This window comes from Pyxicephalus adspersus, chromosome 7 (assembly GCF_032062135.1).
Source record: "Pyxicephalus adspersus chromosome 7, UCB_Pads_2.0, whole genome shotgun sequence".
NCBI classification, from domain to species: Eukaryota; Metazoa; Chordata; class Amphibia; order Anura; family Pyxicephalidae; genus Pyxicephalus; species Pyxicephalus adspersus.
In genome coordinates, this window is record NC_092864.1 from 43,127,870 (window position 1) to 43,152,441 (window position 24,572).

At 36.0% G+C, this 24,572-nt stretch overlaps 1 protein-coding gene across 1 annotated transcript; it reads left to right on the forward strand.

The window, feature by feature from the left end:
• The first annotated feature begins 275 nt into the window (after nucleotides 1-275).
• TBR1 (T-box brain transcription factor 1) lies at nucleotides 276-8,102 on the forward strand. The gene is made up of 6 exons (XM_072418238.1): nucleotides 276-1,047; nucleotides 2,026-2,180; nucleotides 2,446-2,567; nucleotides 3,066-3,224; nucleotides 4,396-4,457; nucleotides 5,740-8,102. The coding sequence occupies exons 1-6, from the start codon at nucleotides 353-355 to the stop codon at nucleotides 6,572-6,574; spliced, it is 2,028 nt and encodes a 675-aa protein (XP_072274339.1). The 5' UTR covers nucleotides 276-352; the 3' UTR covers nucleotides 6,575-8,102.
• The last annotated feature ends 16,470 nt before the right edge of the window (nucleotides 8,103-24,572 follow it).

The window sequence follows — 24,572 nt, forward strand, 5'->3', positions numbered from 1 at the left end:
TCATCATCAACTCTTCTCTCAATGTGCCATCCCAGCCACCAGGAGCCAGGTGATTATCCTAATTAATGCCCATCTAATTAAATTACTGTCAGCAGCTAACCAATGGCAGCAGTCGTTTCATCCTCCTTCAGGATCAAAAGTGACTGTTGTCTTATTGCTGCATGGCGTCAATTGGCCAATCTGTGCGCCCAAAAGAAAAAAAGTGTAACAAAGCTCTGGGAGGCAAGGCAATGATGAAGAGTGCTAGGCTAGGACATTAATTGTTCCCTTGGATCTGTGCCTTGTTTTTTTTTTTTTTATAAAGAGGGCTTTCCAATAACAAGGGGGCTGAGGGGTTAGTTGGGTGCTAGCTATGCAGCTGGATCATTGCATCTCTCCTTCTATCATGCTCTCCAAGAAATTCCTCAGTGTGAGCAGCAGTTACCCCCATTCTAGCGCTTCTGAGCTTGCTTTGCATGATCATCCCATTATCTCCACTTCTGACAACCTGGAGAGAAGTTCACCTCTGAAAAAAACGACCAGGGGGATGACGAATCAGTCAGATCCAGACAATTTCCCTGACTCCAAGGACGCACCAGGGGACGGCCAGAGGAGTAAGCTGTCTCCTGTCTTGGATGGGGTTTCTGAGATTCGTCATAATTTCGATGGATCTGCAGCAGATCGTTATCTCCTCCCTCAGTCCAGTCAGTCCCATTCTGCTGCCGCGGCACCTACAACTACCATGTTCCCTTACCCCAGCCAGCATGGACCTGCTCACCCAGCCTTCTCCATCGGAAGCCCCAGCAGATACATGGCACACCACCCGGTTATTGCCAATGGAGCTTACAACAGCCTACTGGGCAATTCCTCCCCACAAGCCTACCCTGGTACCGGATACCCCTACACCCAGCAATACGGGCATTCCTATCAAGGGGCACCCTTCTACCAATTCTCCACCGCCCAACCTGGACTGGTGCCGGGCAAGGCGCAAGTCTATCTGTGCAACCGGCCACTTTGGCTCAAATTCCACCGGCACCAGACTGAGATGATTATCACCAAGCAAGGCAGGTGGGTGCTGTGCCAGGGGGCTCAATCCTGGAGGTGCCCACACTACTAACTTGTAGCCTCACATTTCTGTGCTCAGCTTTAATCTTCTTTTTTTGCACAATTTTATAGATGCTTATATTTTTTTTCTTTTGTGCTATTTTATGCCTATGCTTTACTTAACATAATTTTTTTTACATTTTTCATTTTTTATTATGTATTATTATTTGTATTTTTTTTTATCAATTTGTGTTTCACTATTTTACTATGGAAAATCTTATTGTTTATTATGTTGCCATTGTTGATGTTCTTGTGCTTTTTTTGCTATTATTATTATTTTGCGTTTTACTATTTTATTATGTAAACTATTATTGGTTATTATGCTGTCATCGTTATTGATCGTGTTGTGTTTTTTATGCCTATTTGCTATTTTTATTATTATTTTGTGTTTCACTATATTGATATGTTACATGGTATTGTTTATTATACCGTCATTATTGTTGTTCATGCTGTGCTTTTTATTTTTATTATTATTTAAAAAAAAAAACATTTTATCTGAATGCATACACAGCTTATTCATTTTCCACTATAACTTTATGAACAGTCAATTGGTAAACTATCTTAGTTTTTGTAGACAAAACAATACTTAATTTGAAAAAAATGAAACAATATTTAAATAATACTCTTTTTATTATTAGTGTTACTATAGTTGTTTTTTTATTAACAACATTATTATTAATATTAGTATTATTATTAATAATAATAATAATTGTAATAATAATAATAATAATAATACTTGCTGCTATTTTACTTTTTATTCACATTGCTACTGTAATATTGCAGTATTTGGAGTTTTTAAATTTAATGTACTACCAAAATTGTTAAAACATGCCATTCTGCATATTTTAAATAATTATATTATTTATTATTTTTTAATATTTCGAATATATTATTTTTACAATTTTTATTAAATATCACTGTGTCTTTCTCTTTCTATATTAGACGCATGTTCCCATTTCTGAGTTTTAACATCTCTGGACTGGACCCCACAGCCCACTACAATATCTTTGTAGATGTGATACTGGCTGATCCCAATCACTGGAGATTTCAAGGGGGCAAATGGGTGCCTTGTGGCAAGGCGGACACCAATGTACAAGGCGAGTCCCAATTAACACTTTCCCTTTTTAGTCTCTGACACTCTTTTAGGTGAGAAACATTAATTAGAGCCTTTTGTGATCTGAAAAGGAAAAAAAAAAATGCTTTGCTACAGGAGCAGATGATAGGGGAAAAAAAGAAGCTAGAGGAAAAAAAAATAATATGCAAATGATGGAATCTTTGTAACTGGGTTGAAAGGATTAGTGATAAAGCTGATTAAAAAATGCAGAAAGTCTAATTTGCACCTGTATGTATTTCTGGAAACAGGTAACAGGGTGTACATGCATCCGGACTCTCCCAACACAGGAGCCCACTGGATGAGACAGGAGATCTCATTTGGAAAGATGAAACTCACTAACAACAAGGGGGCTTCCAATAACAACGGCCAGGTTAGTGAAATCTGCTAATTAGAAGGTTTTTTGTATTAGAAGTTGTACTCACCAGCAAATGATGCAGCAGTGCAGCCCTTCCAGTCAGTTCCCCCAGCCTGCCCAGCATGGAGTGTATTTTTAGCATGTGTGTCATTGAACGCCATCTGCATAAGCCATCTCAAGCACTTGCAGATACACAGATCAGCCTGGAATAAATTACTGTGCATGTGTGCAAAGTATAGGGGCTTAGATCATTCACCCAATATTTGCTAGATATTCCCATAGAAGTCCTTCTTTCATGGTGGTGTATGTTGATGTGCACGTTTTCCTAAATCTGCTGCCTCCTACAACAGACAGTTGGACACTTTTGTGTCTCATTCATCAGATCCTTTTCATAGAAACCCAAACCCATGTAGAGATGTGTGCCTAGAAATAACCATAGTCAGCCTGTGCCCTGTCCATACTGCCCAGGCATGCTGTCACCTGATTACCCCTTGTCTGATGTTCCCTTGGCAGATGGTCGTCTTGCAATCTTTGCACAAATACCAGCCGAGGCTGCATGTGGTGGAAGTGAATGAAGATGGCACAGAGGATACCAGTCAGCCTGGCAGAGTGCAGACCTTCACATTCCCGGAGACCCAATTCATTGCAGTCACTGCCTACCAGAACACTGATGTAATTACAAGTTTGTTCTTATCACATATGTGGGGCCATCAAAAATGCATTGGTTTCAATCATCATAATAATAGGAATGCAATATAACTGTCTGCACGACTAGATAATAGTGTAATAAATAATGTTAAATAATAATATCATTAAAATAAGTCTTGTACATCTACTACCACCACCACCACAAATATTATTACCAGCAACAGTAATTGTAATAATAATGCATTACATCTTGTTCTGAATACGTTTATTATTATTAGTATGTGTTATATATTATTGTAATAATATTTTTTTATTACTATTATGTGTTATGATTATGTTAATGGGTTTGGTAGATTATATTATGAAAAGAAAATATTAATATATTGGTAAGAAATATTATTAACAGTAAATGTGTAAAACAATAGTAAGCTATACTAACTGCCACACATATATAAACCCATCCATATATCATGATATTGGCCAATCCATTAAATAAATAATCTCAATAAAAACAAATCTGTAATAAACATAGATATATATAGTAATATCAGTAATATATGTTTAGCAAATATAATAATATCAGTAATTTATATTATATATATAGTAAAATGAATATATATATATATATATATATATATATATATATATATATATATATATATATATATATAATCCTGTTTTCTGTATATGTGCTTACTTCTATTATGGAACCGTATGTTTTATAAAGGTTTCATCAATCTGTTTACATGAGCTTGAATTGACAGCATGGGCAGGTCATACTCATTAATTATCTTCAATGTTTTTATATAATGGGCGTATAAATAGGTCAGTACAGGTCGTAGATTTCATTTTCTGTAATATATCTGCTCAGCTTGGTGATTTCCTCACTTATTGTTGACATTTTCGTGCATGTTGTGTTTAAAGTAGAAAAAGAATTCCTTCCTACAGGAATATAGTTTAAATACAGGGGGGGGGGGGGGTATTTTACAATTTCCCCCTTATTTATGTCCAGTCCAGTGAAATGTAGAATTTATATTATCTGATTGTAAAATATTGGAATCTATTGATATTAAACACAAGGTAACTGTTGTATAAAATATTATATATTATACATCTATGAATTAGAAACCAATCTGCAAAGACTGATCTGATTGCGGATGATAAATGCTGAAATATATTGTATTTGCTTTGTCAGATCACTCAACTGAAAATTGACCATAACCCCTTTGCCAAAGGATTTCGAGACAACTATGACACGTAAGTACAGAACCCAAGATAAGCAATTAATCATGTATTCATATTATTATATTAGTTTATTATTTTACATTGGGTGGTGATTTTAATAACTTTCGCACACTTTTACTGTTATGCAAATGACATACATTTTGGTATTGTATATTGTTAGAATATTGTGATCACTATATGTTGAAAGATTTGCAGTGCTTTTTTTAAAGTATTTCAGATATATAGGGTTCTAGCTGGAATCTGGCAGTATATTCTTTAAGAAGAAATCTAATGTGTTCTGATAGTAGCTACACTTCATCATTTTCTTTTTTGATACGTTAAACTTGCAATCAGTCAACCGACCAACAATTTCCTATTATCCCTAAGAAGCTGTTTGTATTGAACATAGTTACATTTTACCAATAATACAAAGTAACATCTAGTATAGGAGCAATTTATCAGGGTGTTCATATCTTTATATGAACACCCTGATAAATTGCTCCTATACTAGATGTTACTTTGTATTACTTTGTAGATTGTGCCTGATAAATCCTTCCTTATTAAATCAGCCTCGTAGGTGGACAGGTATTCCCAAATAAGTAATGTTGTATTATAATATCACATCTAATTCATCATATTTCTACATTACTGCACCCTAAAATTACCAGAAGTAAAATGAATACGACTCGTCCTCTGCTTTATGTAGCAGAATTTGTGATTTATTGAAAGATAATTGCAGTGTTCACTATAATTAGCAGTATAGCCGACTTGTCCCTGAAAGTATGTAATTATAGAATACTTTATTTCACAGTATATTCTTATAGATTAAAGTCAAACTGTAGTAGTAGTCAATAGATTGCTGTAGACAATGTGTTTTTTTTTTAATTTAAATTGAAAATAGGGATACAGTCTACCATACAATCATCTTATAATTAACTCTTTGTATTTATTTATGTATTTGTTTATATAGTAGGTAGACATTAAAAATCTGGATTTTTGTCACTGGGAGTACCATTTGATTTCGTTCAATATTATGTTATATATATATATATATATATATATACATCCCATAAAATAACAAAGTGTGTACACATGTTGGTACTAACTATATGTATGTATATATATATATATATATATATATATATATATATATATATAAATACCAAAGTTTATACATACAAAACATTCTTTTATTTCTTTTTCTTTCTTTTTTCTTCTTTCCTTTTTTTAAACAAATGTAATCATTTTATTTCTCTTTTCCTTAGTGTACACTGTTCTTTGTGGCTTTTTTCTGATTGTCCCTTTTTCTTTGCAGTATCTACACTGGCTGTGATTTAGATCGCCTTACCCCTTCACCCAATGACTCCCCCAGATCCCAGATAGTGCCCGGTGCCCGCTACTCCATGGCCAGTTCATTTTTGCAAGACCAATTTGTCACCAACTATGCCAAGTCCCGATTCCACCCCCCTGGGTCGGTTCCAGGGCCTGGGACAGATCGCAGTGTTCCCCATACCAATGGGTTATTGTCCCCTCAGCAAGGTGAGGACCCTGGAGCGCCTTCTCCACAGCGCTGGTTTGTCACCCCGGCTAATAACAGGCTAGACTTCACCACTGCCTCTGCCTATGACACCGCTACAGACTTTGCAGGCAATGCCGCCACTCTGTTGTCTTACGCGGCCGCGGGAGTTAAGGCACTGCCTCTGCCGACGGCAGGTTGCGCTGGGCGTCCACTTGGCTACTACGGAGATCCTACGGGGTGGGGAGCGCGGAGCCCGCCACAGTATTGTACCAAGACAGGTTCTGTTCTTTCATGCTGGGCTCCAGGGGCTAGAGTTGGCACTACAAACCCCTACCTAGCTGGGGCTGATGAGCCCGACAGCCTTGCTGCAGATAGATCTCCTTTAGGTGAGGACACCAAACCCAAAGATCTATCCGACTCAAGCTGGATTGAGACACCTCCTTCCATCAAATCTATGGACTCCTCCGACTCCGGAATTTATGAACAGGCCAAGAGAAGAAGACTCTCCCCCTCGGATCCAGCAGTGTCTGGCAGCTCCTCACCCCTAAAAAGTGAAGTTCTGCCCTCTAGAGACTGTGAGAAGAACTGTGCCAAGGACCTTGGCTACTATGGCTTCTACACTCACACCTAAACCCCTCACTGTTTCCTCACAGTCCACCAGCCAAGGTTTGCTACCTTGAGGACTTTCACTGACCGAGTTCTTGGCAACCTGCAGACATTCCAGCTATGTCATAGAATGGCTTCTGCGCTGAGCAGAAAGGGTTGATGGCTCTTTGGACCACTGAGAGAGACCATATGCTTGCCACGTTAAGAACACTCTACTGAGTAACAGCACTGACACCTCAATTATTATTCCAGTTCCCCTCACTTATTTCCATTGTCCTCAAGTCATGCCTTGGGCACCAGCAGCTAAGGAATATTTCAGCACCATGGACAGCTGCAGGTTCAGCTTGGTGGACAGAGCCTTGGAGAGCTTTGACAGCACCATGGATGGACTTCACCAACTCTGCTGCCTGCTCATGGTTTATTCCTCTGTAGCAGTCTTTATAATGGAGCTTGCCTGCCCTGGACACCACCCCACACAGCTCTTCCTCCCATGGCAAATACCCTTCATGGTAGGAATGTTCAACAAACTTACAATTATCCTCCCAAAATGACTGTAATTTTGTAAGTTTTGTGAAGTCGCCAGCATATCTAAAAATCAAGTCATTTTATTCAGTTATGTATTTATTTATTTATTTATTTTACAATAATCATAGCACTGGAAAAAAAAAAAAAAAACTAAAACAATGAACTCCTTTGCACAGCTCACATAAGTATTGTATGTCCACAGTTTCCAATAGGACTTGCACAACAATTGTGTCATATGGTTTATAGGCAATACTCTTTCCAAGCAACAGCTATATCAAATTAAATTTATTTTACTTCATTTTTTATTTATTGTGCCAAATGCAGGACGTTGCCAAACACAAAACTTTAAACATATCTAATTACAAATATTAACTTTATTTAAATGCTGTAGCTTTATTTCATTTTAATTTTTTATTTATATTATTTTTTGGTTTTATTTTCACTTCACAAACTCATCGTACATTATGTTAGTATCAAATCCAATACCTTACTTTTATGAACTGCTGGTGACATAGTGTAGTGAAAACAAAATGTGAATTGTATATTTATGCATTCTAGGGAAAAAAATGTCTCTTTTTTCTATTGAATTGATGTCTTGAAATAATAGTCTAGTTGCATTTATTTTTTACTTTTTATATTTTATTTACTTTGTTCCACGTGTAAGCAAGATTTAACCTGCACAAATATGTTCTGTGGGGGATATCATACATTTGGCTTTATTTTATACAGCTCTAAAATATTATATCCAAAAAAGTCTGTAAACTTTGGAAACGGGATATGGAGACACTATTTGTTTACTTACTGGGTTCTCATTTCTAAAACAAATAATATTTTATTGTATGATGTTTAGCTGAATTTCTGTAAATATTTATTTCGCATTTATTTATTTTTTATTTCTTTATTCACGTTTTTTGTCTGTGACATCCATACGTTTGAAGAAACTGTTTCTCCTAGATATGTATCGCTTGTTTGTATTGTCTGTATCTCGACAACTAAAATAAACCCAGAACAAACACATTGAAATGTTTCATAAACTGGCCTTTTACCTTTTCTTACAAAATCCTGAATAACATTTTACGGGGATTTATCTCATGGCTGCTTTTAGGAATTTTGTATCTCTTTATTGAATCAAACGATAGTTTCTTTAGCTGATTATTATATGTAGTATAGGCTATGAAAAATATATATTCATCTATAAAATACATGTAGATTAGTATAATTTAAAATGTATACTAATCTTTCATTTTTTTGTATATATATACAATAATAAAAATAAATAACATTAAAAAATATAAACATAAAATAAGTGTAAAAATATGAAAAAGCAAATATTACCATAGTACGTAATAACTTTGTATCTACATGTGAAACTCCTTGATTTTTGCAATGCTGGTGAATAAATAGGTTGTGTATAATATAATGAATATGATTATTGAACAATGAGCAACTATATGGCAGGATTTTTTTTCCGCAGTAGTTACTTATTTTATTTCCTTTTAATGCATAATTTTGTCCTCTACAGTAATGATTTATTAATCATTTTTAATTTGTAGATATAAATAGTTGCTGCTAGCTGATGGCATTATAAAAATGGACACTACTATTACTGACTTGGTTGAAGAAACACTAAATAAATATATTTTTGATAATTGACTCAGAACAAGTTTGCGGATCAAAAAGTCAAAATAGACCTTCAGACTTGTTCCAGGTCAATGACCTATAAAGTGCTGAAGCCATCGGATCAGCATAGCAGCCAGGAAAAATTGTATTTTCAGCTTTTATCCATCCACAGTACAGTTTACCCTTTAATTACTACAGATCCGATCTGCCTTTGTCGGCTTTAATTTATGGCACCCGTCGGTCTATGTTTTTGCTTGGGGAATATTCTGGCTATTTGGTATCTGCTTGTCAGCGCTACTGTCTAGGATTGCGCCATTGGGATAGCTTGCACCAAATCTGCGTAGCTATAATATATTCTTGATAATGAGTCTTAAGTAGACCTGCATATTAATAATTATATCTAAGCATGCAACTGGTGAAGCACTATAATACCCAGTATGCTCTGACATGCTGGCATTTGTAGTCCCCAGCCAGCAGCAGTCTCCCCAGGTTGGTTCTAGTTCCAATTTTGCTTCTTATTCCCTGATGCAATAATGATCTAGGAGGAATGGAATCGCTATTATAGAAACTGATTGGTTTCCATTCTCACCTTTCCCTTCCAATGTGTTGGCAATTGATGATTGCAGAGTGTGATCTTCTGGAATGATGCTTGTTGCTAGTTACACAATTGATGACTTTCTTAAGAGTGGGCTGTTGAAATGTGCCGGTAATGTTTAATGAGAGCCCAATCCCTCCATTTCCCATCCAGACCCATGGCTGAGCTGGTGATAATGACATGATTTTCAGTTCTAGATATTGTAGGGGAAGCTTCACTGGTGAAATGGGCAATGAAACAGCGTGAGATAAAGGCTAGCTGGTGTCTGCATTTGTTTTCTGCATAGCTATTGCTGCTTTACTATTTATTATTATATGAAACAGATCACATTGGCCAGGCAATTCTGGATATGCAGGGATGAGATTTAATGGCAAAACTGCCTCAACCTGTTCTGTAGATTTCATAAGGAAATTAGGGCAAGGAGTAGGGCAAGTAGGGCAATTTAGAGCAAGACCCCTAAAGTAGCTGAAAGTGGATTATAGTCAGTTTGCTAAAACTCTATGTATCATGAATATTTTTATAGTAAAGCCACATATCTGGATGAGTCAAGAGTTTTCATGGGAAAGCTTTTATTATTGTATTTCTGACAATTGTTTTAAATTGTTACTTTGTATGCAAACTATGATTTTTAGTAACTGAAATTGGATAAAGGTACAAACAGCTACACTTTAGGTAATTTTTCTTATGAAGGAAGATCTTGTTGAGCTATTTGGGGCTGATTTTTAAACAAGCAGCTTAGTTTATGTCTGTTGACCCTTTTTAATGCTCAGACAGGAGATCATTGAAAAGAATTGGGTGTAAATCAGAAGGGTGCTATGATTTGTGAGTAAATATATCCTTAATAATGCACGGTAACAGTTCAGCTCTGACTTCCTGGCCCAATGGACCATTGACTGTTATAGGTTCTGTAGTTATATTTTTTATAGTCCTTTTAATGATGGTAAACTGTGTGGACTAGGTCAGGCCAAAATTAATATATTTGTGATTAATATGTAATGGGTAAATAAATATCGTCTGAATTTATATATTTCTTATGGAATTTGATAGTGGAAGTTCAAAGGTCTGGCCACTATGGATTATCATAGTTGACAAAAAAAGACCATCTACTGATTATTTGTGGACATTCATTTAATTACAATGAGCGTGAACAAGTAAATTGCTCTGGGACTGGAATATCTCCAATGGTTGTAGTAATGCCAGATTCACTTGAACTTCCTAAGTCTTTGCTCTTCAGTAGAAGAACCATATGGAGACATCTTATTGACCTTGGAACCCTTAAGGGATGATGCTCATTAGCTGACCCCTTGTGTCATATCACTATTTTAGGTAAAACTATAGCCCGAATGTGCTGTTGAAAGAAGTGTCCTGTTTTTTTTCCACATATAGGTTGTTTCCTGGACTTTATGTCAAGTATTTGCCTTTGCTTCCATCCCCTCCATCCCCTTTTCTCCATAGCCACAAATATGCATAGGGGACCAGAAGAAAGGAACAAAACATAAATGCTATCATAGTTTGTATGTTATGAGGCTTAATACCGCCCTCCTAACCCTTCTTTGCTAGGCATTGGCCCATATATGCCATATGCCAAGTTTAGTTCATACTGCTCAGCATTGGAGATATCTACGAGTTCCAGTCCTGTTAATTAGTTATTCTCAGAATCCATCATAAGGTTGTTAGGGAACTCAGAGCTGCTAACCTACTTTTCTATATGACTTCTAGGTCTCAAATTTGACCAAAGCTAAGCAGTTCCAGGGGCCCTCCATATAGATCTCAGGACAGCTGCCATGTGGGGGCCCCAATAAGGCAGACCTTATCCAATTAGATTTTTCTTTATTTCTCAAAAGTTGAAAATGCTTTTAAAGTATTCTCAGGATTTTTACATGTTCATTTTTATACATAACTAGTATATAGCTGGGTATACCTCAAGGATTTGTATGAGACTTTCCGGAATGGTTAAGGTTTCAAGGATTTTTCTTCATCCAACATGTATACTCATGACCCCTGGTATGACAGTGAACCCCAGCTTTTTTTAATAGGGTTATAAATTTCTATACAAATAGGGAACAACAAGAACAGAAATGTTATCTGTTAATAAAACTAATTTTTATAGTTTATATATAATTTTCACATATAAGTATATATATATATATATATATATATATATATATATTCGCATGTAGTGTGAATTGTCAGATGAAACGTCCAAATCTTTGTATGCTGTGACAATACTTACTTGTGAATTGACTTACTTGAATGCTGGAATACATGAATGCTCGAAGATGATTTTTTTAACAGCCCTATGCCTCCCGGTATGTACCGCTGCATGTGGTCCTACAGAATGGGCAGGGACAGTAGCAAATGGTCACACGATCACACTAACCACCAATTAAAAAATACAAATAGTTCCATATAAATAACAATTGTTCTCTTTGGTCTTTCCAGTTAAATTCAAATAGTCTGCTTGATTTTTATACCAGAGAGAAACTGTAATGACACAACGTTTGCATGAGACTATTTGTAATGTAAAATGATATGCTGTGTACATGACTATTTTCTCACTAACAAATAATGCTGTCACTAAATATAATACAAATAATAGATTATTATTTAAAAAAATATATTATAAATATTTATCATTAAATGATAATAATAAAACACTATAATATTTACAATGAAGCTAATGTGTACATGTCTTTGGCTGCTTTGCACTTAGCTAATACAAATTTCAGCTGATCAGAAAAAAAAAAAAAAAGGAAAAAAAAATAACATTTTATTTATGGGCAAACCTACCCAACCTGAAGTTAGGTAAACCTAAAATTGATATTTGATTGATTTTTGGTGGATACCGCAGGGACCGATCATCTAATGATTTCAAGCCGCACAGTGATTCCATCTGTTACATTTCTGTACTTAAAGTGGACTTATCATAGCTCAATGACAAGTACCAATAGGTCAAATATTAACACCATCAAAGTATATTCCCAATTGAAATAAAAAAATAAACCAATCAGTTCTTGGTTAGGTTCATATGGCACTATTGATGGGTTCAGGAAATGCTGTTTACACCTAAATCCTAAGGGATGACTTATATATAATAGAAGAAGTGATTTCGAAGTACAGAGCAAATATAGCTGTTCCTATACACATATGTAATAAAACACAATATATGGAATGTTATATATACATATATATTAACACATACCAATTAGACTGTTTATATTGGGACCAGTTATTTACATTGTGCTGAGCTGTTTCATATGGAGATGGAAAATTAAGTCTGCAATTATATTTTTTATGTGAGGATAGAAATATGAAGGCCGCTACAGCAGATTTTGCTGTCATTCTGATCCTTACTTTACTACGTTAGTTTGTCACTGACCTAGAACAAGAATACAATCAGTAAAGTGTGGTACATCTGAACTCTTGATCTGTATGCTTGCTTCATGTCAGAAACGTAATAGTTGGTGTGCATTCTCTCTTTTTTTTTGTTCTGGTTATTTCTTCATTTTTTCAGACAGGGCCGTACAGACTTTAATCAGTGAGAGATATATTTTCAAAAAATACACCTTTTTTTTTTTTGATATTTTTTTTAAATGACAAAAACCAATGGTGTTTTGGAAACTCTGTATCACAGAGTGTTTATGTATACAATACAATGTTGTACAGTAAAATAAAAAAATTAAAATGATTGAATAAATAACATAAACACATACAGCTGAGAAACAAGCCGGAAGAAACATTTACACTGGGATTATCACTCTATCATTGCTTTCTTTTATAAAAAAAAAAAACGTTTATATCAATTTTCTCAGATTCACATTAATAAATTGAAGTTGCACATCCTATTTACATATGTGGTAAATCTTTTTAATTCATGACAAATTATTACAATCATCAGACATTTTTTTAAAAGCTAGGCTTTCTAATAGGAAAGTCCATCACTGCTTTATGATTTCTGGCACTAATTAGAGTTGTTTTGCAAAACTGCTAAATTTCTTTTGAAAATCTATGTATAAGACATAACAAGAGACACAAAAAACCCATGCAGACCCCATTGCAGACCACCTCAGTTGTGTACCTTCCAGTAAATTCTGAAATGCTAAAATTACTACTCAACATAAAACCTACACAAAGTCCTGACTCTTGGCTCTGCAGTCTATACCAATGTTTCTTGGCCTTTTTAACATGGGTGAACCTTACTTTGCTGGCCAGGGAGAAGAATGCCACCTTGCAGATAGCCAAAATGACCATTGGTATCTGGTAAACTGACTTGAGAGGCACAATCTGCTCATTTTTCGAGGAACCTCTAGCAACCCAGGAGGAACCCTGGTTACGAAACACTGATCTATACGAATTCTGCAGATAGACTTTTCTATTCTTCCCTCTTCTATTTATTTGCTGCTCCTCTCTGCAAATTTACCCATTGGCTTCCATATTAAAAATCTAAGTAAAGCTACTGTGCTGCTTCACAATAACATCAGAGCTCCTGTCCCACTAACATTTCCAACCTGATACATAAATACACCATTGGCCTTCATTTCCACTCCTACTAACAAATACTTCACTTACAATCTCATCACTTACAATCCAAGAATATTCCAGGGCTGCCCTTACTAAGGCTTACTCCTGTTTAACACATTGCCCCTGATTCATCAAGCAAAATCGGATTATCGGTCGCGCATTCGTATTAGCGATCCGGAATCGTGCGCGATCGCGCTATTCAACAACCGGAAAAGCTCGCGCACGGAGCCGCGCTTATCCGACAGCTTTTTACTGGCGATCATGCATTAAAAGTCACTGTTCCCCTAAAAAATCATTCATTCTAATGGCACACACATTACCCATAGCCCTAAAAAGAAATGTTTGCGCTGTTTAAATGTTTTTAACATTTATGTGCGCTAAGAAAAAAGCATATTTTTAAATCACTATCACATAGTTGCTATAATCTCACCAGTGACAGCTTGACAGATCCTCGCGCAGATGAAATCTAATGAAACATTAAAGATTCTATTTGACCTGTAAAGGACTGTAAATAACACAGAACAGAGAGCAGGTGCGCGCTAATTAATTGCTATGATCTCACCATTGTGCTTAGATCCTCCTTAATTGCGCAGCTGAAATGTAATTGCCTTAATTGGCAGATTCGCGACCCCTATTGCGCATGGCAGGAATCCGGCCGGCAGATTCAGGATGCGAGTGGACGCGCGCACTCGAGTCCCGGACCGCGGTAATCCGCGATCGCGGGTCGCGCGTATTATCGCGCTTCCAGCGATCGCGGATTTCAATCATGAATCAGGGGCATTGACCATGGTTTGGTAAAGCTCATCAAAACCAGAGAAGAAAGATTATCATGGGAGAACCTGGGTGATCCAGCAAACCTCAAATGCATTTATTAAACATTATTTGCTATTATTTGGCAAATGATTTCAATCCCAAACCAGATTTCAGGTTTGCTGGATCACCCAGGTTCATCTATTATAGTCTATCTTCTCTAGTCTTGGGGAACAATAATAAATCAGACCCATTGAATTAATACTTCAGAACCATCCTCCCCCAACTCATCTACCTATCTTCTTCTCTATCCCAAACCTTATCAACCACATTTCCCTTACATATTGTATCCAATGGTCCCCAAACCCCTATTATTGTAACCTTTGTTGGCCAGGGTTCTTCTTCTGTGTCATAGTTTGTACCTATTATTTATGCTGACCTGTCCTCTGCAGCCCCTAGTTATTGTACAGCGCTGCACAATATGTTGGTACTTTATAAGTAAAAAGTAATATTAATAATTCTAAATTGTGCCAACCTGGTGCTGCATTCATATAAACTGTGAGCTCAGGATCAAACTGAGACAAAGAAGAGGCAGTCTGTTGTGGAGAGAGACCACAAGAGAGTGTGATTGGCAATTTGTTCAGGGCCACTGCAGGTAAGTTACGCAACTTTCATATTGAGATAACTCATATCTTAGCAGTTTGGTTCTTAAATTAATCAGTGTATTTCTTATTTTGAATGCTCTTTAAATAAATAATTCATATTAATACAATCAGATTATTAATTTTACATTTATGTAATTATATATATGCAATATGTGTTAATGTTTATTTAAAATATGTTTTTGTATATAAAATGTGATTGCATATGTACAGTACATACAGGCCACCATATTGCTCTTACCTGTAGATGCAAGCTGTGCATCCAGCTCTGCAATGGAAATCAGAGATTGCATTTTGATGTTCCTGTAAATACACAGCAGTTATGCATTATGCAATGCATGATTTAAAATTAGAAAGGGAATGTTATATATATATATATATATGTATATATATTTACATACATATATTATTTTTCAGTTTTAAATTTTTGGCCTAGTGAGCATATGCACATGACAACACTTTTCTGGTATGTTTGCATCCAACCATGTTTCCTGACACATTGGCATGAGCATGATGAGGAGAAATCTGTCATGGAAATGTGGGTTAAGATATGGTAGTCTTACATTACACCATAGTGGAAACCTAGAAAAAGTCTGCAAAGGTGTGTAGGGGCCTAATATATGACAAGAAATCACTCCTATGGACAATAACATCACTACCAACATTACCAAATTATTCAAGGTCAGAAGGATCATAACATTTATACTATGTAAACAATAAGACCCTACACACTGCATGGTACTGCATTTAAATTAATCAGAAACATTCTATCCATACTGACATGCTCCAATAATGCATTGGTCCATCTTCCTCAGTCTTTAGCTGGCCATCAGGGAGGTCCTTTCTTTAAAGCACAGTTGTAAATGTTGTTTTTTTAAGCAGTAAGTGAGTTCTCATTAGATTGAACCAACCATTTTCTCACCTCTATCAATAAAGAAAACCTAAATTGTAACCAAAAAGACAGTTGGAGGACAATGTGATGGTCACCATTAAGGTCCATAGAGGTTTTACACATACCAAGCTTTGCTTCCCTTTGCTTAGAGCTCCAATTACCTCCATTCCCCAATGACGGGTGATCTGATGATGGTTGAATTCTCAAGAAGCAGCTGAAGCTGTGCAGAAAAAAACAGAATGATTTAAATAGAAGCACAAAGGTCACTTAGGCTAGGTACACACATGCAATAATTATCATTTGAAATTGAACGATCAATGATTATTCCCGAATATTTTGAGCAATTGTATTGTGCACAGTTCTGTACATGTTGTAAGGATACAATCGTTCAAATATAATCCACCAATTATGTACGCACTAGATACGATCGTTTGAACGATGCAAGAAATGACGTGTACAGGGTACGCGTACACAAAATAGATCACAAAGGATTGTCACCCAATCAGATCCGCCGGGACGGTGTATCCGTTTGAGCACAATTCCTCGTTCGTCAGCGTCGTTGACCAGTCGTTGTGAACACTGCCAACTTGAAGCAAAAGACCAAACTACAACACAGTTACATTTTACAACAAAGTAATCCTATTTTGTTTTCAAACAAGTGGATAAAAATGTGGCCTTGTGCCTTTGGACACCACTGTCTTGGGTGATTGTGCACTACAGATATACAGCTATGAAGCCGCTGGCTGCCCAAGCACAGGAAGTACACTGCAATTTTTCAGAAGAAATTCCAGACTAATGGTAAATCATTCAAGGTACTGCTAAGGCACAAAAACATTTCTAGATGTTCCCTAATATATAGCAAACATACAATTTTTGGGTTAGTAAAGAACATCTTTACAGGTTTTTCTTCAAACTCCAAGTTTTGTACTATAGATTGTACAAAAGTTTAGAAAGTCAACAGTTCATGAGATTTTCCAACCACCACACCTAGAAACAACAATCATTCATAGTATGGGGGCAGTGATGGACATGGCCAATAGTGGACCCCTGTGCAGAACTGATGTGGAGCTCCCAGTTGATGTAACTTTGGGTCTCTGTGGGGGCCCTGTTAGCTGAGGTGGTTTAAGGGCCCTGGTGCAGCAGCACAATTTCCACCTCACTATGTCTGCCCCTGTTTGGGGGTATATTGTTCAAGTTACATAAAGCTCCGCAGGAACCTTTATGACACTGAAGCATGATATATAATAAACAATTACCTTTTTAAATTTAGAGTACATCTTTGTTCCCATCTCAGCTCTGCTCTGCTCTCCAGCTTTGTTTCTGCCCACAAGCACTCCAGGGATGGCCTCACAGCATTTTTCGGGGTGGGTTTTCTGATAATGGCAACAGTGGACAATACATAATACTTAATAATTGTGTTGTCTCCATTGGAAGCCTGTGTGGCAGGGTGAGAATGCAGGAGCCCCATTGGGACATTGGAACAGAGCAATGGAATCATATAATAGGTGGTCGAGGAGAATCTGCAATGATTATTTGAATGTAATAATGTAGATTTAAAAATGTAGAAATATTTGAAATGAAAATACCATATTATAGCTTGTATGAGCTTTTTATTGATTGGGTTTAATTAAGTGTCAGTTATGTATTTATCAGTTAAAGCTCTGAATATATTTGGAAAGCATCACATAAATATATATATAAACAGTAATTTTAACACTGAACTGCAAAAGGGCAGAAGGGGAAAAGAAGGAAGAAATGCATCACAGACACGAAAGACAGAATGAGGCAGACTGTTATAAAAAACAGGCAAGAGAAGAGACAGAAATAAAGTAGTTACAAAAAAACTGCCTATAGAAATATTGAGATACAGAGAATAATAAAGGAACAGATTAACAAATGTACAATTTCCCCAACAGACAAAAACACAGCATTTTTGGAACAACGTAATTTCATGAAATGAACTTAAAGTGTAAGTTTATGCAAAATTAAAAAAAATAATTATATATAAAGATATATATATATATAGTGAATCTCTGGAATATATTTGCATTTTTTAATGTTTATCTCACAGAAACCAAACTGATATGCAGGAAATATACTATGCTCCTACCATCCTCTTGGACATGACGAGTGAATTCTGAAGGATGTGGTGTCAATCAGAACAGGAACCTCTCTTTATCTCTTCCCTTCTTCATCCCCATTATCACTATTTGTCACATGCAGAGAGCAAATGAAGTTATTGGCTTCATACTGCTAAGGTACAAGCAAAGAAAACCCACTACATTGGTGAAAGGACTTTGCAAGGGATAATTCACCTAGCTTAGTGAATGTGATGAAAAATAACTTTGCAAAGAATACACAATAATAATAATTCACTATTCACCTATTTTCTTTTATTACAACAACCACAACCACAGGTCTGATTTATTAAATTTCTCCACGACTGGAGAAGATAAACTATCATGGGAGAACCTAGGTGATCACCTAGATCTATTTTCTTGTCTTGGAGTCTTGGAGAACTTTAATAAATCATGAAGTGTCAAAGCACTTCATGGGGAACTAGAAAAAAAAATCCATAAGAATACAAATACAAACAGAATACAAATACAGGATTTACTATCTCTTATGTTAGGTTACTGTAAGTATACTCTCAGCCATGCTGCGATCACACCGTAAAGTCTACACAAAAAAAACATTTGTTTTCATTTAAACAAGGCTTTTGTAAGCATTGGCTGTAAAAATGCATACAACAGCCTGAAAAACAGAGGTCTGAGTATGCCAATAGTGTGCTGTGTTGCTAATAATGGCACAAGTGCACCTTACCAAGACACTTCTACCTCCAAGTGTTGCCATGTGATATGCTATAAAGAATTGGAATGCTGATTTTCTAACACAATGCACACAAGCTCACTGCATCTTTCCCAATGTAGTACACAGCGGTGGTAGGAAAGGGTCCCTACAATGGATAGGTCCTATAAAACCGTCTCAGCGACAGCAAATGACATGAATAAGAAAAAAAAAGGATTACTTCACTTTTTAACCTTTTCCAACAGACGTAAGAAAGTTAAAAAAAACTCTGGACCTATAAGAAAATCTGCATCGAATATTCTCCACCTCCACACTAATTACCATCTGGTTAAAGTAAGATGAGGGGGTTTGACGAACATCCATATCTGTCTTTTTTTTTCCTTTTCACTTTAACTGTGTTTTATGTGCTTTGGCTTATCTTGGAATGAAATAGAGCAAAGACAACAAAAACAAATACATTCTTACATTATTTTCAATTTGTTTACTTATTAAAATATTAATCTCAATATGTTAATATTTTCTGGTAAACATGTGTTACTTAAATATGTCTTGCTTGTAGTTGGGAGGAGGGACGATATGCGAGGGATGGGTGGTATGTGCGCACAATATACTGTCAGTCCTCAACGCTGATCAGGTGTGAGCAAATTCTGATGTTTACATTTTGATTTCAGGCATATTGTCTGCAGCCTAAGTAATGTAATGTATTCTGGTCTTCCGCATTTGAGAGGCTGGCATAACAACAAAATAATATAGTCGTGTGCCAAATCTGCTAAAAGCAACTGAGGTTTTATTTGTTATGAGAAGTCCTCCCCCCTTTTCTATTCTTCAATCGAGTACAAAGCACAGGTAGTAGGAACTTTAGGCAATACTCCTCAAAGCGTTGTGCAGACACCTAATTGTTGGTGGAAATAATCATTAGTAATAATTTTTAGGTAATAATTGGAATTAACAAATGCTGTACAGATTCTGTTCTATGGAGAGAAGGGGGGGGAGGAAGCCAATGTGCCCCAATGTAGGGACTACATTGTCCACTGTTTGGTGGTTGGTCATATAGTGTTATGGTATGATGAATCAATCTGACATTGTGCGACACTATTACTAATGCTAGATTTTTACCCATAGCAATCACAAACTATCATCTCCAGCACATCAAATCTAATATCTTTTTGAAGGTTGGGAAATGTAGGCAAAGAACCCAAGCAAAAACTGCAATGGGAGAAGAGGGCTTGGGTATAAGGTTGGTTGAATACTTTATTTCTTAGTGTTTATTCCCTACTGTTTGCCCCAATTTCGCTCCTTCCCAACCACTTGTGTAAAAAAATTGCATTTGTAAGACATTACATGCAATATCTAGTGGGTGACAAACCACATCAACCACACAGAGTCATCTCCACAACTTCATTGTGAGCTGCTTACAGACTCTTCCAGAGGAACCTTTACATTTGACATTTGCTAGTATAACTCTACTACATACTACCTACTTCTCCATAGTGGAAGAATGCCCATGGTCTGAAATTGCTCCAGACCATGAAGGATAGACCTTATAGGTTGCAAAATCAATATTACTGGTAGAAAAAGGTGTGCCTGGCAAGAGGAATTTAAAATAATGGACCCAGACTAACCTAAAATGTCAAGTAAGGATCATGATATTTTTGATGTGTACTCCCAGAATTCACTGTATAGGGGATTATTTTGCACATATGATATAGGAAACTGCTTTTCCAGTTCAGTGTAAGATTAAAATACAGCAATTAACTCTTCTTTTCTCATTATTGGCATCAGATTAATGTCGCTAATGTACACAATAAGGGTTACAATGAAAGTTTGCAGAAAGAAAATATAATATGTTCAAAAAGTAAAGTATGCAGAAAGTGATATGTTCAGCTTACAGATGCATCTTCACATGGACATGAAAAGGCAATTGTATTGTTTTAATCCCTGTGACATTGCATTTCACTGGGAACGTTGATTTTCTGTTTCCTTAGTAGCTATAAATATCCAAATACCACTGCTATATTCAGTAAGGTTGGTACACACATAGACCATTGGGTTATAAACCAGATGATGATTATTGAATTCCAAAGATAAGTGCAAGGGACACAATTGAAGACGGCACTATATACACAACCACCTTTGCCGCTACCAGGGCCCCGGCACAACACAGAAGAAAACATACTTTAAAGGTCCACACCAGAATAACAAGGTAATTCCATTAGGATGGAATAAAAGTAAAGTAATTAAGATAAATGAATATAGATAGTCACACTCACCTGAAACAGATTGCCATGAAAGTAATTAATATGCTAGGTATTGTTCTAGCATGGCACATTTTTGGAACACATAACTCTTTTCTTGGGCTTTAACAACTTTAGCTGTTTGAATAATTAACTCCAATGGCGTCAAGCTTTATAAAGATATTAACTTGGAATTTTGTTTTTTATCAAGCATGTAGAACTTAATGGGAATAGGAATTTTACCCACCTAAAGGATAGACAACCGTTATGTAAGGGTTCTTTTACCCTTTTATGCTTCTGGCTGCTCTGAAATAGGGCATGTGCAGAAGGAGCTTTTTCTTCAATGGTGAAAAATAAAAATGCTGATCCTATGCATGTGGCACTTTTTTTCCCATCTACAGCATGCTACATTACCCAATTTTGGGCCTGTGCAGTGCAAGAACGGGTTGCACAGGCAGAAGCCAGAAGGCAAAGGAAGAAGATGGAGGCATCCAGAACTTTTTCCGCACCAGGACAAGGGCAGATTACAGGACGGTGTGGGACCCAATCCAGGAAAGCGCGGGAGGGATCTGTGGAAGTAAAGGTGAATGAGTTTTCTTTTTGTTTAATTACGCTTTAAAATACCAATTAGAAAAAGGCATACAAAAGCATATTTCCCAACTTTTGGGGATTAGGCAATTGGTATCCCTCTGCCATGCCCTCATTTTGCAGACTCTGTAAAAACAATTCGTAATAAATGATTGGTAAATAAATGATTGTTTTATTTAAACACTTGAAAATGACACCTAAATGAAACAATACTTACTGATATATATAATATTTTTATAAATGTATATGTATAAATACGCCCAAAAAGATGGACAACTGTGGAAGTGTAAAGTTGGAACAAAGAAATTGTTAAATCATATCATGACTTTGGTATTCTATTTATTAACTTGCCTGAATGGCAACCATTGATAATTACAGCTAGTGTGCACCTGTCTTTTCATAGCCAACATTCACTGTAATTTTAACTCAACACTGTTGGAAAGTTTTGAGTCCAATATTTTTTTCCAATGCATTTTCCTGCAACTAAAGTAGTGATTGAGCAATTTCAGTATTGGTTTAAAATTTTATGCAGAACAATATTCTTCCCCCTGTGGTTTCCCCAGCCTGTGATTAGACAAGAAAGAAGAACCAGCACACTGATGAGCTCATCTACTTATCGCAATGGGCCTGATTTATTAAAGCTCTCCAAGGCTGGAGAGGATACACTTTCATCAGGTAAGCTGGGGGATCCAGCAATCCTGGAATTGAATTTCTTCAAAGCCGTTTGCTATTTGCTAGAAAATGTTTTGAATCCTGGACCAGATCCATTCCAGGTTTGCTGGTTCAACCTGAGCTTTAATATATCAAGCCCAATGCCTCTTGTTGGCAGTACTATAGCTTCTCCCAGTCTATGCTGTAAAGGAATACAAGAGGCTAATGCCAAGTCAAATTCTGATCTTACAATGCTTGCCTTTAGCCAATATATTTATTAAAGCTGTAAGAATTGCAGAATGTAAATCATTTGTATTTTTTTTATGTGCCGGAAGCTTAGTTTTAAATACTATAACACAAAAGAAAACTGTTTCTTCTGTGAATGATTGGAAAATATTTCCTGTCTATGAGAAAACATACTTACTTTTTCATGTTCATATCCGAGAAGTTGTGGGTGTTATCTACTGGTCACTGTCTACTGGTTTGCAAAGGTCACAATTCCATATACATCACACATTCCACTACAGATGGAAGAAAACAGGCAAAACAATAATTATCTTGTGTATGACATGGTTGTAAGCTGTTACCTCTGTGTCACAATGGTGCTGGGGATGGGACCTGAGTCTTTCAACCTTCTACTTGAAATTCAATTTACATGATTATTATTTTTACCAAACCTTTTCTGAAGGTAGAACATCTGGTATGTACACAGATTTACTGTTACTACATGGTTTTAGTGTCTTTTGGGAGGTCTGAGACACTTATTCAGAGGGCAGAACACATTACAGATCATCTGCAAAAATGATAGAATGATGTTTCTCAAAACTGTCCTTTCAAATTGGTAGAGGCCACAACTAACATATAGAATATATAAAGCCTGTCCACTTTCAAAATAAGTAAATAAAATAGGCACAGGGAGAACATACAAACTTTACAAAGAATGTTGAGATATAACCTTGGGACCTGGGCAAGAGTGTTATCCACTGAGCCATGATGCCATCCAAATACAATATTAAATCCCTTTGTGATAGTGAGTAAAACAAACAGGAAAGTGATCTTTAAAGCAGGTAATCATTAAAATAAAAATTTGTTTGCTAATAATAAAAAGCTATTATGTAAAATACCCACCCACTGTCCAGTGCTATCCCCTGCAGTTTGTGATCTAGCACTGGCTGAAAAAGTCAGAGACACCTCCGACACAACATGAGTGGGGTTAGTAGCATGAAATAGGGAAGGGCCTGGAATTAGGCTGTATATTAGGGGGCTAGAATAATGGGGCTGGATTCTTACATTTAGATTAAAATTGCATCACTCAACCAAAAATATTTAGGTTGTGTATCATACCTACAAAATGATCTTATCGGCTTTGGATTTAATTAAAAAACCTAAATAATAATTGTGATAACTGAAAGGAATTAAATATTGCAACCTCATCAAGCAACATTAAAATATGGAAAATAATTAAAAACATCAATAATGAAAATGAGAGATAAAATAGGTAAATAACAGTTGTCATTTTACAGCACGGGAAGAGTTAAATACCAGCAGTGGGAATAGAAAAGCTGGAGGCCAATTCTCAATTCAGAAACAAATGTGTGTTATTGGAGAGGAAAGGATGTGTGCTATCTGTTTAGCATTGCAAAGGAAGACAGATGCTAAGTTGACCTCTTCTTGCTTGTATCTAGCAGCCAGTTAGCTTTTTGTTTTATGTCCAAAAATAGGGAAATGCAGAATTCTATGCTGATTTTGATAGATGCCTGGTGGCAGCATTTCATGCACAGTATGCTTGGCTAGAATATATGAAGTGACAACAAAAAGAAAAAATTTTAATAAAAAGAGAAAAAGGAGGAAAATGCATTTTGTATTAAGGGGCCGAAAATCTTTTTTTTCTTCAATGTTTAATACACCAAATTTTGCAAAAAAATCAGCTGTTATTTCTGTGCAAAATATATTGTAACCACAATGACAACATAAATTCCAAGGGGTATATTTATAAATGTTTTCACCCAAGAATCATCAAACCATTACCCCATATTTACACATTTTCCATATTTAATTAGACATTACATTAAATGAACTTTTTCTCAAGCTTCATACATTTGAATCTAAGGTGAACAATGGGTAAATTTAAATTAACATTTGGCATAATCTTGAAGCATTTATAAACAGATCCCCTA